The sequence below is a fragment of the Sinohyriopsis cumingii genome, chromosome 13 (assembly GCF_028554795.1).
Source record: "Sinohyriopsis cumingii isolate HCF-2022 chromosome 13, ASM2855479v2, whole genome shotgun sequence".
NCBI lineage: Eukaryota > Metazoa > Mollusca > Bivalvia > Unionida > Unionidae > Sinohyriopsis > Sinohyriopsis cumingii.
In genome coordinates this window covers 57,052,186-57,068,425 of record NC_142973.1, presented here as the reverse complement: position 1 = coordinate 57,068,425, position 16,240 = coordinate 57,052,186, and the positions used below count along the sequence as shown (strand labels likewise).

The 16,240-nt window shown below is 38.3% G+C and overlaps 1 protein-coding gene across 1 annotated transcript in view; it reads left to right on the top strand.

The window, feature by feature from the left end:
- The window catches only part of LOC149785633 (uncharacterized), a 59,754-nt gene extending 46,653 nt beyond the window's left edge, over nt 1-13,101 (top strand). The window contains exon 9 of the mRNA XM_089979450.1: nt 29-13,101. Coding sequence (XP_089835576.1) covers nt 29-12,774 — 12,746 coding nt within the window. The 3' untranslated portion in view covers nt 12,775-13,101. The remainder of the gene's footprint in view (nt 1-28) is intronic.
- Nucleotides 13,102-16,240: the final 3,139 nt, after the last annotated feature.

The window sequence follows — 16,240 nt, the reverse complement described above, 5'->3', positions numbered from 1 at the left end:
GATCTATACAATTCTTCCATTTTCCTAGGCAAAGACTGCAACTTCAACATTGATGAGTGTAGCAGTTCTCCTTGTTTAAACGGCGGATGGTGTAACGACAAGATAAATTCATATGACTGCATCTGCCAACCAGGCTTTATAGGCAAACATTGTGAGGAATTGATAAACTTTTGCACACCTACCTCCTGTAAAAACAGCGGAACCTGCATTAGTGTTCTCGGTGGCATTAATTGCAAATGTGCGCCTGGATACTCAGGAAGGTTGTGTGAAATTGAAATCAATGAGTGTGCCAGTTTTCCGTGCTTGAACGGCGGAAGATGCTTAGATCTGATTGATGGATTCAAATGTGAATGTACTGACGTATTCACGGGAATGTTTTGCACCGAGATGATTAACTACTGTGAAAGTTCCCCATGTCAAAATGGAGCAACTTGTGTGAGTGGACATGGACTATACGCCTGCAGATGTTCATCTGGTTTTGTTGGAAATAACTGTGAAATAGAACTTAATGAATGTTTAAGCAATCCATGCCACAACTATGGTAAATGCATTGACCTCGTAGGCAAATTCAAATGCGAATGTCCCAATGGTTTTGGCGGAGATGCATGTGAAGTTGATATCGACGAATGTGAAATATCCCCATGCCAAAATGATGGCGAATGTCTGAATTTGCTGGGTGAATATAGGTGTTTGTGCGGTGATGGATTCATTGGAGACAATTGTGAAATTGAATTAGTCAATGAATGTTTGTTGTCTCCTTGTGCACACAGTGCAAAATGTGTCGATTTAGCTATTGGATTTTCTTGTATTTGTCCTAGTGGATTTAGTGGGCCATTATGCCAAAATGACGTGGATGAATGTGCTAGTTCTCCATGCATGAATAGTGGAGTTTGCCTGGATCGTGTGAATTCCTATCTATGCATCTGTGATCCTGGATTCACTGGGCGGCAATGTCAAGATATAGATTTCTGTTACAAATCCCCTTGCCAAAATGGTGGCAGATGCAATAATGAGGATGATGGATTCTTATGCACATGCACAGAGGGGTTTACGGGAAATTATTGCCAGTTAGAAGTCGATGAATGTCTTGAAAATCCTTGTATAAATGGCGGGGTATGTATTGATCTGATCGGTGGATTTATTTGTGACTGCGTTGCTGGATATATGGGATACTTTTGTGAAATTGACATAGATGAATGTAAAAGTTCTCCGTGTCAGAATGGAAAGTGTGAGGATGAATTGGATGGCTATCGTTGCGTTTGTTATGAAGGATTCACTGGGGTTAATTGCGAATCGTTAATTTTAACTGTGGGAACAACATCTGTCTCAACTGCGACTACTTCTGTAAGATCGCCAGCTTTATCAACGGATAAGACGATTTCATCAGTAAGTACAATGTATGAGTTGACCTCATTTCTTTCAGATTATGGATCTAATTTTAAAAGTGACAGTGCCACTCCATCATTAGAACCAGATACGTCCCCGAACGCAGAGGAAGCAGAATCGATTTCGACGAATCTTACAACACAACGAACTGTTCCATTATCAACAATAGGAATCTTTGAAAGTTCAGCTGTTCCAACATCTACCGCGGAAACAAACAAAACTGAACGTGTAGGTGATTTTGAACCTTTTACTATGACGCAACACAAGACTCAGTCATTCTTGCTTGAGACAAAGCATTCCACTTCATCGGCAACAATTGATAATTTACTCACATTTGATAATATTACTAGTCACATACCAGAAAAAACTCGTGTCAATGAACAAGAGTTAAGTGTTATTACAAGTAGCAAAGAACCGTCCATTTCATTAAATATGTCTGATGATTTATCCAGTGAATATGGTAAAGTCCCAGTTTCGTCTGGAGAGGAAAGAGGTGAGTATTTACAGGAAATGGTTGTAACATCTGAAATATCTCGTACTTTGGAGAGTAGCGGGCAGACCAGTGTTTTATCAAGTGAATTTTTCAAAGTTGAGATTTCATCTGGAGACAAAATTAGTGGTGATTTTCGAGACCAATACATACCATCGGAGGAGGGATCTGGTGATGCGGGCAGCAAGGAAAATTACAATTTATCAAGTGGTTTAGTTGAAGAAACAATTTTTTTTGAAGATATTGTTAGCAGTGACTTTCGAGAAAAATATATACCTGCTGAGGCAGGATCTGGTGATCATGCAAGTAGTGAAGAATCTAAAATTTCATCAAGAGGATATTTTGAAGAACGGATTTTTACATCTGGAGACGATGGTAGTGGTTACCTACAAGAAACATATAACCTTGTAGATGGATCTGGTTATATTTATAGCAGTGGGGAAGGTGAAGCTTCGTCCAGTGGGCTGGCTGAAGTAGAATTTCCTTCTGGAGACGAAAGTAGTGGTGAGTTACCTGTAATTCACATATCGTCGGGAGTGAAAACTGGTAACTTCAGTGACAGAGTTGAACCAGATAAATCATCTACTGAACCATTTGAAATGCAGGTTTCTTCAGGCGACGAAAGTAGTGGAAGAATCAAAGAAATACATATATCTTCTAGAGAAGGATCCGGAGATATTCAAGATAGTTTAGATATAAGACCGTCAATCAGTAAATCTGATGAAGAACCAATATTTTCTGGAGAAGAAAGTAGTGGCCTTTTGAGAGATGAACACATGTCCTCTGGTGAAAGAGCGAGTGGCTTTCGAGGAAAAGATGTGATTTCTGAGGAGAATTCTGGTGATCTTGCAAGTGGGTTGGCTGAAGTAGAATTTTCGTCAGGCGATGAAAGTCGTGGAAGAATCGAAGAAATACATATATTTTCTGGAGAAGGATCCGGAGATATTCAAGATAGTTTAGATATAAGACCGTCAATCAGTAAATCTGATGAAGAACCAATATTTTCTGGAGAAGAAAGTAGTGGCCTTTTGAGAGATGCACACGTGTCCTCTGGTGAAAGAGCGAGTGGCTTTCGAGGAAAATATGTGATTTCTGAGAATTCTGGTGATCTTGCAAGTGGGTTGGCTGAAGTAGAATTTTCGTCAGGCGATGAAAGTCGTGGAAGAATCGAAGAAATACATATATTTTCTGGAGAAGGATCCGGAGATATTCAAGATAGTTTAGATATAAGACCATCAGTCAGTAAATCTGATGAAGATCCAATATTTTCTGGAGAAGAAATTAGTGGCCTTTTGAGAGATGCACACGTGTCCTCTGGTGAAAGATCGAGTGGCTTCCGACACAAATATATGATTTCTGAGGAGAATTCTGGTGATCTTGCAAGTGGGTTAGCTGAAGTAGAATTTTCTTCAGGCGATGAAAGTGGTGGAAGAATTGAAGAAATACTTATATCTTCTGGACAAGAATCCGGAGATATTCAAGATAGTTTAGATATAAGACCATCAGTCAGTAAATCTGATGAAGAACCAATATTTTCTGGAGAAGAAAGTAGTGGCCTATTGAGAGATGCACATGTGTCTTCTGGTGAAAGATGGAGTGACTTTCGAGAAAAATATGTGATTTCTGAGGAGAGATCGGGTGATCTTGCAAGTGGGTTGGCTGAAGTAGAATTTTCTTCAGGCGATGAAAGTGGTGGAAGAATTGAAGAAATACTTATATCTTCTGGACAAGAATCCGGAGATATTCAAGATATTTTATATATTAGACCGTCAATTAGTGGGTCTGGCGAAGAACCATCATTTTCTGGAGAAGAAAGTAGTGGTCTATTGAGAGCCGTGGATGTATTTTCTGGCGAAGGATCGAATGATTTTTCAGGTAGAGAAGAAACTGAAACTTTGGTAGAGAGATTGTACATAACGGCTGCCGGGTTAGCTGATGGAGGAAGCGCTGATTTCGGGGAAATCCGTGTATCTTCAGGAGACGACTCTGGTGATTTCGCAAGTAGCGGATATCTTACATCAGTTAGCACCGATGATTTTCAAATTCGGAAAGGATATTCAGGTAGTAGTTATATAGAGGAAATACATATATCATCTGGTCAGGGTTTTGATGAGACAGTGGGTAGCGGTGAAACTCATACTCTTTCAAGTGGATACTTTGAAGTACATATTCCCTATAGTGGGGAAATAAGTGGCAGTGGAGAGTCAGGCTTTTCATCAGGTGAGAGTTCAGGCGATCTTCAGGTTGAAATAAACACATTCTCTTCTGGACTCCTATTCAGTGGGGATCATGAAGAAAAAGAGTTATCAAAGCTCAGGGAATATGACGAGAAGAAAATTCCATCAGAAGATAAAGGAAGTGGAAACTTACAGGAAGTAAATGTGTCATCCGGTGAAGAAATTTCCGGGTTTGAAGATACTTTAAGTACAGTTTTGCCCGAATTAGTATATAGCAGACTTGGTAGTGGAGATGCAGAAATTGCGTCTGATGAGAGGAAAGTCGTATCAAGGTTTGAAGAAGGAAGTGAAGGATTGAAGGAAATACATGTGTCATCTGGACAAGATTCTGATGAATTTATGGACGTAATGACGACACAAGTATCAGATGTATTTCCAAACGAAAATGGAACAGGAGAAACTGAATCAAGTGGATTTGAAAGAGTAGCTTCTTCCGGTGACTTACTAGAAGCACGGGTATCATCTGAAGATTTCAGCGACTTTATGCAAGTTGCAGGTACAACAGAAAAATCTCTTAAGGAAGATGGTAGCGGAGAGACAGAGTCTAGCATATTCAAGGAAAGGATAGTATCCATAGATTATGTTAGTGGGAGTGTAACAGATATTAAAGAATCCTCTGGAGATTCTAATGTGATGGCTAGCACAACTGAAACAAAAATATATAAAGACGAAAGTAGTACAGAAAGTACGAAAAGTGACTTAAATAAAACAACGATTTTATCTGGAGACGAAATGCTACCTATGTCATCTGGCGAAGGGTCTGTAGATGTTAAAGAGATCACAGACACAATGTATCCTAAACTACCTGGTAGCGAAGAATCTTCGTCTGTTGTATCTGACAGAATGGAAACGCTAGAAGATAAAACAACAATATACGATGCCATGAGGAAAGGATCAGACTTCAAAACAGATTTTGCGAGTACTTTTTCACCTGAATTATCTCACAGCAGTGAAGAAGGCATAAAGAGAGACACGCCGTTTATTGATGTGGCACGTGATTCGTCTGGAGAAGGCAGTGGTGTGAGTGTAATGTACGTAACTGGAACATCTGGTGAAGGACCTGCTGAGCCTATAGACACTGCAAACAAACCTATTCCTGAATTCTCAGAAAGCGCTGATATCCGTAGAGTGAGTGAGTCCTCGTCACACTTTTCATATGAATATCAAACATTTTCAGAAAAGGAAAGTAGTGGTGAACCGCGAGAAGAAAAGTTTACTAATTATCTCAAAGCCTCTTTGGGCACATTCTCCCCAGCAACACTTCATGGTGGTGAAAAAAATGCAGAGATAGTAATTTCACCGACATCAAACGAGTCCAGTGACTTACATGTTTCATCTGGAGATGAAAGTAGTGGAGAGATAGAAGTAATACACATATATTCTGATGTACCCTCTGGTAGTGGCGAAGGTAGTGGAGATATAAGAATTTTCTCGAATAAATCATTTGAAAACAGTACATTAATGGGAGCAAGAATCGAAGATTCGCAATGGTCTGGTGAGTATGGAATTGATACTAGTACTTTGACATCTACAACGCACGCGAGTGACAAAGATATTCTAGAATCTAAAAAAGATGAACCATCAGTTTTCTTTAGCCGTGATGGAAGTGGCGATGTGACGATAGGTGGTTTAAGTCAGATGTATTCATCTGGTGATCAGAGAGGTGAAATTCATCAATTATCAGAGTCAGGATCTGGAGAAATATCCGAAATCCCTATTGACCTTTCTATGGAATCAGTAGATAGTAGTCCCAAAACTATTACTACTGGTTTAAATGCTTCAGATACTGCGACTAATGAACCTACTGTGCTATCCGTAATACATATTCTAACAACGCAAGATTACTTTGAGTTTGATATGCTTTCATTTGATCTATCTGATCTGCCACTAATACCTATTCAAATTATACCTCCAGACAAAGATGTTGGTAGGAAAATGTCACCATCGGTTCAGCTATCTACAGCAAAACCCACGATGTCTACTGAAGAGGTTGATGCATATTTAGCGGAGAAACTATACACCAAAACACCATTACCATCCACTGTTAAAGATACGCCAATTAATGCATTAACACTGACCACAATGACCATTCCAGAGGAGACGGGTTCAGTTTCATATTCTAAAGCGTATTCAAGCACGAATCATATTCCATACATCATTAAATCAACAACATCTCATAAAACTGATGTTAAAACTGAGAAAAGCGCTTCGGGTGGTTTATCATTTAAGTCGTTGGAAAGCGTACTTCAAAACAAAACAGCTACTACAACGACACGAATGTCCACACATGCAATCTCTTCAAATTCTGTCCAAGACACTGCTACAAAACAAAACAAATTTGATTACACTTATGCTAAATTTTTGAAACAATTTTCAGAACCACAGACGATGAGCACTCAAGCGACAAAAGCAAATTTAACAACCAGTCATCGTGATTTGAACATGCCATACTCTAAGTCAGGAATTACTGAAGATTCATATGAAGCAAAGACTACGCTTTATGATAAATGTACGAGTTCTTTTGTACCTAAAGAAAAATGTATATTCCTACTTCCACCTACTCCTCCACCGCCACCTCCTATGTTCTCAATCATGTCTCCGGTAGATGATGTAGGTTCCATCAGCACCATATCAGCACCGACTGTTCAGTCCCCTGTCTTAGAGTACGAAATAGAAACGTATGCTTCCTTAGTGTCAACAAAGGATATTGATGACGCAAAAAGCGGAAAGGATGAAACTAGAACTATCCATAAGATTACAGAACAAGGAACGGAGACTTATGTACAAGATGAATTTAAGAAACGCACGAGCTTCACGATAGGGGCTGCTACCGAAATAACGACAAGCGCAGCAACTCAAATACCGACGACTACAGCTGTTCATAACACTACCACTGGACCAGTCGAGGCACAATACATTGCTTTCTCTGCGGAATCTACCGAAAAGACCAAAGAATCGCCACGAGTCACGATAGCTGATAAAATCTTTGAACCAATCATAAGACAGCAAGAAACATCAATATCTGAAACGATTAATGAACCATCAAGGGACAAGACGGAATCCTCCACAAAATATGACCTGATGGAGAATGCAGCTGATGGGCAGATAACAATATCTGCTGTCAAATCTACAGATCACGTAGAGATAAAACAAGAAACACTAAAAGCTGATGTTAAAATGGAAGATGATGTGAAAATACTTGAAATCAGAAATATTACAAAACCACCAGCAGAACGAGACACGTCTGGTATTCTGCACAAAATGCCTGTAACAACAGATAAACAGCGGGAATTTTCATCGATTGATAGAATCCTAAAAACAGCAATATCTAGTTCAAAACCAAACTGGGTCTCTATAACAGATCAGCCAAACGAGCTTCTAGATCTAGAATCAAAACCTCAGGAACCTACATTTGAGGGAATTAATAAAGAACAAACAATCTTAAAGCAGGAATTAATGAAAGAAAATAAAACAACTCCAGGTCTAACAACAAAGCACGTTATTACTAGAGCTGAAAGAACTTCGCCAGAATCATTGGATTCAATGGATGCAACAACATCTTTTACAACTACAATACGGACAACTGCAAATGAGAATATTACTGATGAGAATTTAGAAGAAAAGACACGTACACACACGCCATATTTTGATAAAACGTCAATCCATGCCCAGACTAATGATGTACCCAAAGTGAGTATATCCCATCGAAGTACTCAAGCTTCAACATTCAAACATGTATATACTATAAAACGACCTGAAGAATTGGATACAGCTGGAACTCAAGAACCGATAAAAACATCTATAACAACGATGGAGACGACATCTACCGAACAATCTGAGGATTCCACTGAACACCAAAGCACTAAAATTGATTTCAGATCTACTGGACAGGATATGAAAAGGCTTACTGCTATATTTCCACATGATTCGGAGGTGCCTGGTAAGGAAAATCAAACAATACAACACGATGATAAGACTACTAAGAGATCAACCCAGAAATTGGGCATGTTGACAAATACCACCATAGGAAAATCAACATATAAGGAGGATATTACGGAAGAAACAAGGAAAGTAACAACTGTCACTGTGACTCAGATTAGGAAGAAGCCTATCACAACTTCGAAAAAGAAAGCCCTGATCACAACTTTAAAGGCAGTGGTTTTACCAACCACCAGTACCACCAGTTTGAGGGCAACTAGCACAAAGTCGCCAAAAATAACAACAACAATAGTAACAAAATTGAAACGACCTGACGAAGCTGTGGTACCGGCTACACGGAAAGACGTGACAAATGAGCAAAGCAAATTGTACGATATAACGTGTATTAAAACTTTGGTACCATCTGCAGACCAAAATGCAAGTACAGAGCATACAAATATCACATGCATCAGGAAAACTACAGAAACGACGGAGACATCTATAAAAATATTGCCAGATAAAAGCGGATACACGCCTATTGTCGGAAAAGAGGAAGGAACATTAATTAATCAAGTTGAGACTGGAGAGTATGGCAAAGATACAACACCAAGACCTCTCGACAAGAAAACTACAAGAATGCCTGAAACTAAGTACGAACATACACAAACAATATCGGTTAGAAAGGTTACCAAAGTGGAGCCTGAAACTCCAGATCAACAATTTATAGAAAGTAAAGATCGTGAAATTAAATTGCAAGAAGATGCGCTTCATAAAATGACAGGTCAACGAATGTTAAATGAAACATATACAACTGTTGTAACAAGTAAGAAAAAAACAAGTGAATTGCGTGAGACTTCGGTGCCCGGTAAAAGTAGATGGTCGACGAGCGAAAATGTCCAGACTGATGCAGCTGACATAGTTACTGAAACGCACACTGGAATACTACTTACTGAAGACATTGTTGCATCTGAAAAATCAGTTACAGACATACTAGCAACTTTTAAGACATCTAAACTACAAACCATGAAACCAAATGTCCTAACTAATATGCAAAAAGCAAGTACAACGACACTAACGAACGGGTTTACAGCAACATTGAATGATACTTCATATCCACTAGCTGGTATCCCCACTACTACTGTTACCATATCCCCTTACACTGATATTCCAACGGTCACTGTATCTAGGGATATAACAACAATGTCATCATCAAATGAAGATACCACTACTTCCATTTATGGTGCAGAGAAAACACAAGTTGTAATAAAACATATATCTGGCAATGCCACTCAAAATTTGCCTGGTGAACTGAAAGCAAGTATATTGGATGAACATAGGACAGAAGCAACAGGAGACTATTTAATCACGAATAAAGGGTACACCCTGGATACTACTGAAAAGCACTCAATGGTTGAGGAAGAATCTACAATGCTGCCGCACATAGACCTTACTACTCTTTTATCAAATGAAACGACCATTCTGCCAGTTTTGGAGCTTGATACTATAACTAAGCATGGACACGGCAGCTCAGTGTCTTGGAGAGAGACTGGTGAGAGCACAATGACTCCAGCATCTGCAGCTGAAGAAAGTGAAACAAAAATGATCAATACAACTACAACACATTATAGTGACAAGATTGATACCAAGGTTACAGAAACACAAACCATGGCTATATCAACCAAAGCATATGAAACACAAAGTACAAGTGCTAGGCCAAACCAAACGTTACTGACCACAAAAGTTTTATTACCGAGTCATCAAATTACACTTACACCAAATGAAAGAACAGAAGATCTCGTAACTCCAGAGAGGAAGAAACAACCAAAGTCTACTAAAATACCAATACAATGGACAGAATCAACAGAAACATATTTGATCACGAATAAAGAGTACGCATCGGTCGCGACTGAAAAGCACTCAATGGTAGAGGTAGAGTCTACAATGCTGCCGCAAATAGATCTTACTACTCTTTTATCAAATGAAACTACTGATCTGCCAGCTTTGGAGAACGATACTAAGACTCACCATGCACACAGCAGCTCAGTGTCTTGGAGAGAGACTGATGAGAGCACAATCAGTCCAGCATCTGAAGCTGAAAAAAGTGAAACAAAAATGTTAAATAAAACTACAACACATTATAGGGACAAGATTGATGCCAAGGTTACAGAAACACGGACCATGGCTATTTCAACCAAAGCATCTGAAACACAGAGTACAGGTACTAGTCCAAACCAAACGTTACTGACCACAAAAGTTTTATTACCGAGTCATCAAATTACACTTACACCAAAAGAAAGAACAGAAGATCTCGTGACTCCAGAGAGGAAAATAAAACCAAAGCCTACTAAAATACCGAAACAATGGACAGACTCAACAGAAACATATTTGATCACGAATAAAGAGTACGCATCGGTCGCGACTGAAAAGCACTCAGTGGTAGAGGTAGAGTCTACAATGCTGCCGCAAATAGATCTTACTACTCTTTTATCAAATGAAACTACTGATCTGCCAGCTTTGGAGAACGATACTAAGACTCACCATGCACACAGCAGCTCAGTGTCTTGGAGAGAGACTGATGAGAGCACAATCAGTCCAGCATCTGAAGCTGAAAAAGGTGAAACAAAAATGTTAAATAAAACTACAACACATTATAGTGACAAGATTGATGCCAAGGTTACAGAAACACGGACCATGGCTATTTCAACCAAAGCATCTGAAACACAGAGTACAGGTACTAGTCCAAACCAAACGTTACTGACCACAAAAGTTTTATTACCGAGTCATCAAATTACACTTACACCAAAAGAAAGAACAGAAGATCTCGTGACTCCAGAGAGGAAAATAAAACCAAAGCCTACTAAAATACCGAAACAATGGACAGACTCAACAGAAACATATTTGATCACGAATAAAGAGTACGCATCGGTCGCGACTGAAAAGCACTCAGTGGTAGAGGTAGAGTCTACAATGCTGCCGCAAATAGATCTTACTACTCTTTTATCAAATGAAACTACTGATCTGCCAGCTTTGGAGAACGATACTAAGACTCACCATGCACACAGCAGCTCAGTGTCTTGGAGAGAGACTGATGAGAGCACAATCAGTCCAGCATCTGAAGCTGAAAATAGTGAAACAAAAATGTTAAATAAAACTACAACACATTATAGGGACAAGATTGATGCCAAGGTTACAGAAACACGGACCATGGCTATTTCAACCAAAGCATCTGAAACACAGAGTACAGGTACTAGTCCAAACCAAACGTTACTGACCACAAAAGTTTTATTACCAAGTCATCAAATCACTCTTACACCAAGGCGAAGAATAAAAGATCTCGTGACTCCAAAGAGAAAGAAAAAAACAAAGTCTACCAAAATACCAAAACAAAAGACTCCAACTACAACCTTAAAGGATTTTGCCCCATCAGGTATTAGTACTACAAGCAAGTGGATGTTTAGCACAAAGATACTACCGCCAACTCTTGCGATTGGATCTCAGACAACTGCAATACATGTGAAAGAAACAGCTACAACACATACACCTGTAGAATCTAAAATTATTACAATTTCTCCTGAGAGGGAACAAACCTCCAGACCTGCCTCCCTTGATTGGTCCTCACCGACATTTGGAGATAAAGTGTCTTCTGCACCAACGACCTTGAAACTGTTGCCCAAAGAAGAGATTACTCTACCTTCGCAGTCTCCTCGGATGCCACCAATGGAGATGACATCTACACTAACCCCAGCTAAGACTCCATCAACCGACGGTCATCTTATAGATCAAGTTCCTCAAACAACATCTACGTTGATTGACCTTGATACTCGCCCTACTGTGAAACCAATTACCATACACTTTCAAGATATAGTTGAATGGATGACTAAGGTATATAATAATTTTACCGTGTCTGTTACCTCAATCATGGCAGACATGAGAACCACAGTTCTTCCTCTAACAAGTATGGAATCAAAATCTGTGAAGAAGAACACTAACATAGAACAAGCACCACATCATATCTTGCTAACAAATACTTCTGATTCGCCTGAAAGGAATGGCTCTTCAACAACCATCAACGATCTTCGACCATCATATTTTCGAGATCTTGGACAAACAGCAGCAATCAAAGTAAACGATTCGGAAGAAATGGTTACAACATCACCAAAATACTGGCCTTTGTCCACAGTTTCTGGAATGGATAAACAACTTCATATTGACCTAGCTCCTATAAACAATTCCTATATTCGTAAAGAAGTTTATTTATATGGAAACATCAACAAGACAGAATTCATTAAAAACGGCAGTTTTGTGTTGCATCATCCAGTGGTTAAAGTTACCATCTTCCGAGCTGTAGCAACCATAGCTAGCACATGCGTCCAGTATGCCGCGGTGTCATATCAGAAAGCACGTTCCGCTGTGCAAGAAACAGCAGTGGCTGTGTACCAGAGTACAAGAGAATTGTTCTTCCAAATGTTGGATAAAATTAAAACTTTGTGGAAATATTGTGAAAGGGGCATCCGTACTGTTATGCGCTATCCTTCTGTAATCATCAGGCATAAAATGATTGAGAGATTTCAGGCAGCAAAAGAACAGTTGGATGAATTTTATAAACGTGGTAGGGAAATTCTAAAGAATACTGTGGATCGCGTAGGTGAAGATGTAGATCAATATTTCACACAACTAACCGAACGATATAAAAGTAATTACGAATCAATTTACTCAAATATTGAAAGAAATTACCGGGTTTAGTTGTGGTGAAGTTGACTGCCTTAACTTGGACTTAAAACAGCTGGGTGAAAACAGTGTTATGTTGGAGAAATTTAAGGCTATAGAAAGACGATGGGGGTGGAGTGGAGATTTAATCTTAAAGACAGTTTTAAAGTTTTGTTTCAAACAGCCCGTTTTAATGGAAATAATGTTACTTGGGCAACAACCAGAGTAACATACGGGTTTTCACTTGCGCTAGAATGATAATAATAGCCTCCAACGTTGATTTATTGTACTACAAAAACTATTTTGGTGTCTGTTAATTGCACGTTGTTAGAATTAAGTCCATGCATAAAAATTTAAAATGTCCCTATGCATAAAGTTGTTTTTGCAATAGAAACCATAGCAACTCTGCAACATTTGACATAACATACGAAACCTTCAGTGAGAATATATACCTACACCAAAACCCAGATAAGTGTTTTAGCTCGACAATATGATTCCATCAAGTGGTGACACATGAAGGCGTAATAGTTGCACGCTTATACTTTGTTACAGCTTCGTATTTAAAAAGCTAATCATCTCTCTCTCTCCCTCCCTCTCTCTCTCTCTCTCTCTCTCTCTCTCTCTCTCTCAAACACACACGCACACACTGCTTACTCGTGTACATCAGATATTCACAAACTTAATGGAGCATTTTCGAATATGAATGCAATCTATTGATAGAGCGTTGATGTTAAGAACACATAGAGCATCCAGTGATAAGTTTTGCACTGCTTGCAGTGACCAAAGCAAAAAAAAAAGGATTGAACTTGAGATCAAGATGTTTGAGGTCAAGGTTATAGAGACCAAAAATATGTATTACGTGCATTTTACATCTTCCTATCAAGAAAAAACACATGCCTAGCTAATAATAAATATTTTCAACAAATAAAAGAATCTGAGACAAAACAATCTCAAGTGTCACCGTAAAGGGAATAGGTAATAGGATGAGGGAATGCTTACCATTATACCTCTACCCAGGGCAAACTGCAATAACAACCCGAGTGTTTACAAATCACAACAACCATCTTCACTTAAACAAACGGAAATATATATTTATGGAGTGAGCGATAATAAACAACCAACAACACACACCGACGACAATGCGTCGCAGTATAAGATCCAAATAAACGAATTCAACGCTGCATAAAACTCTCATAAATATTGATCAAAAGTACTTGACAAATACTGATTGCCACACGTTGTAAATACCTTACTCCACACTAATATGCTAACTTTCTGGATGGATCGGGTGAAATCACTCGGATATTCGCAGGATTTCGGGTGCAATAACAAAGATATTCGATGGATTCCGAGAAGCCCTGAATTTTTATTGTGCAGAACGAACGCTTAAAACTGTAGTCACCAGGCGTTGGTAAGGAGGCATTGGTGAGAGGTAATGGGTAAATGTTTTTTTTTCTCTATGTCCATACGATATATAGGTGGACAAAAGTTTCTTTTTTCAGGTTTGGATTCGGGAGGTAGCCGAGTTTATTTTCAGAACATTGCAATATGGGATTATGACAGACGTGTTTGCAAGTTATAATGTGGAGAATAGAACTACAGGAAACAGTGTGAACACCTAACCATTGGTAATATTATTACATATCATATAATTTAAAACTTTACATTAAGTACTCTTTTAAAGTAACCAAATAGTGAAGCAAATCAATGTAGGAAATAAAAGATATAAAATAGAGTGAACTGTGGAGTAAACGATACCAAATAAAACATAAAATTATAACAGAATATTGACATGTTTTTAAAAGTCTTTGGCCGATCATGTTGTTTCATTTGTGTCCGTGCCCTGAACGTGACTTCAAACAAGTTTAAAGCAAAATTTGAATACTCTTAATGAGGAGGTCTCTACCATTGTTACTAGAGGAGTAATATCTACATATCATTGTGCCCGTACTGGTAAACAATTAAAGGTGTTCAGTTTTAAAGATATATGGGTATACTGTGAAGTATATATACCTGATAAACATAGTGTACGGTACCACAATGCACGATACTGATGTACCGGTGAGACCACACAACCAGTGTGATAGAAGAAACAGATAATGCATGAAGAGTTTCATTAAGTGGTTAAACTTTGACAAAGAAAAAAATAACAACGGATACAGATATACACATAAGTACAATGGGGTTTTTAAGGGCATAAAGCACGTTACGTATAGTCAGAATGAGTAAACAAAGTACTCGTCCAATATAAGCATTACTTTTTTCTGAGTTTATTAAACCTAAAAAAATCATAAATTAGTCATTATTGTATGCTCATTTTTTCCCCCGTTAACTTTATATTGTCAGAATCGTTCAGTATTACCCGATACTGAACTCACGCGGCAATACACATATAGCATTCACGTGCATAAAGGAACTACTTTCTATTGTAAACAAACAATGGACGCAGACGCCAATACTTTTGATTTGTACACAAATCATGTGCACTCGCGTAAAAGGCTCTTTACGTTGTGGTTGTTTAAATTTGTTTCTGAATGAACTAAAACAGATGTGTCGTGGACTGCCACTTTACAGAAATGAAAACAAGTTATTTAACATGTCAAGAACTTGAATTGCATCACTCTTATGTTAGCTTAGCAAAAGAATATATATACATGTAGAGTTTAATGGCATGTCTGTACAATACTGGATATATGGTGCTGATTGGGGATAAATGTCAAAATGATAAATATAAAGTATTTTGAACAAAAACGACATGCTAGAAGAATAAAGCTTTCAAAATGAAAGCAAACACGCGTTACTAAACGATAAAAGTTGAAAGGTAAAGATGTTAAAATATTGTGAAAGATGTATAAAGTAAGAGATAAAGGTAAAATAAAAATGTAAAATGCTTAACGCATATTGACAATATTTGTTGAATACACTACAGTCCCTCGACGTCAAACGGATATATTTGCATTTCTCGGTTCCTTGTTGGAAAAAAGTTTTACAAATTATCATAACACTTTTGATGGAAAATATCAATTTTTCATTAAAATTAACTTTAGTAGATAGTAAATAGACCTGATTTAGTAATATAGACTATTTGCAAATAAAACTTGCAGGAAACATTTAACCTAAAATATTCGTCATGGCGGCTCAAGAGAAAAATTGTAATGCATATGTATTTGATGAGTTGTAAATTTCCAGTTAACAGAAATAGGATTATATACAAAAAGGGGCCCAGAGTGGCCGAGTGGTCTAAAGCGTTCTCCGTTACGGATCACTGCCATCTCACCTCTGTCTGATGTGGGTTCGAGTCTCGGAATCGGCTAATGTGGGTCGATGGTTCTTTCCGGGGTTTTCCCGGGTTCTTCCTCCACCATTAATAATGGCCGCCATGTATAGCCTATCGTGTGCTGAAAAATGGCGTTATACCCTACAATGACAACAACAATATACAAAAAAGCCTAACACATTCTTGACTCCTACATGATGCAATAATGGGGAAATAAAGGATAAA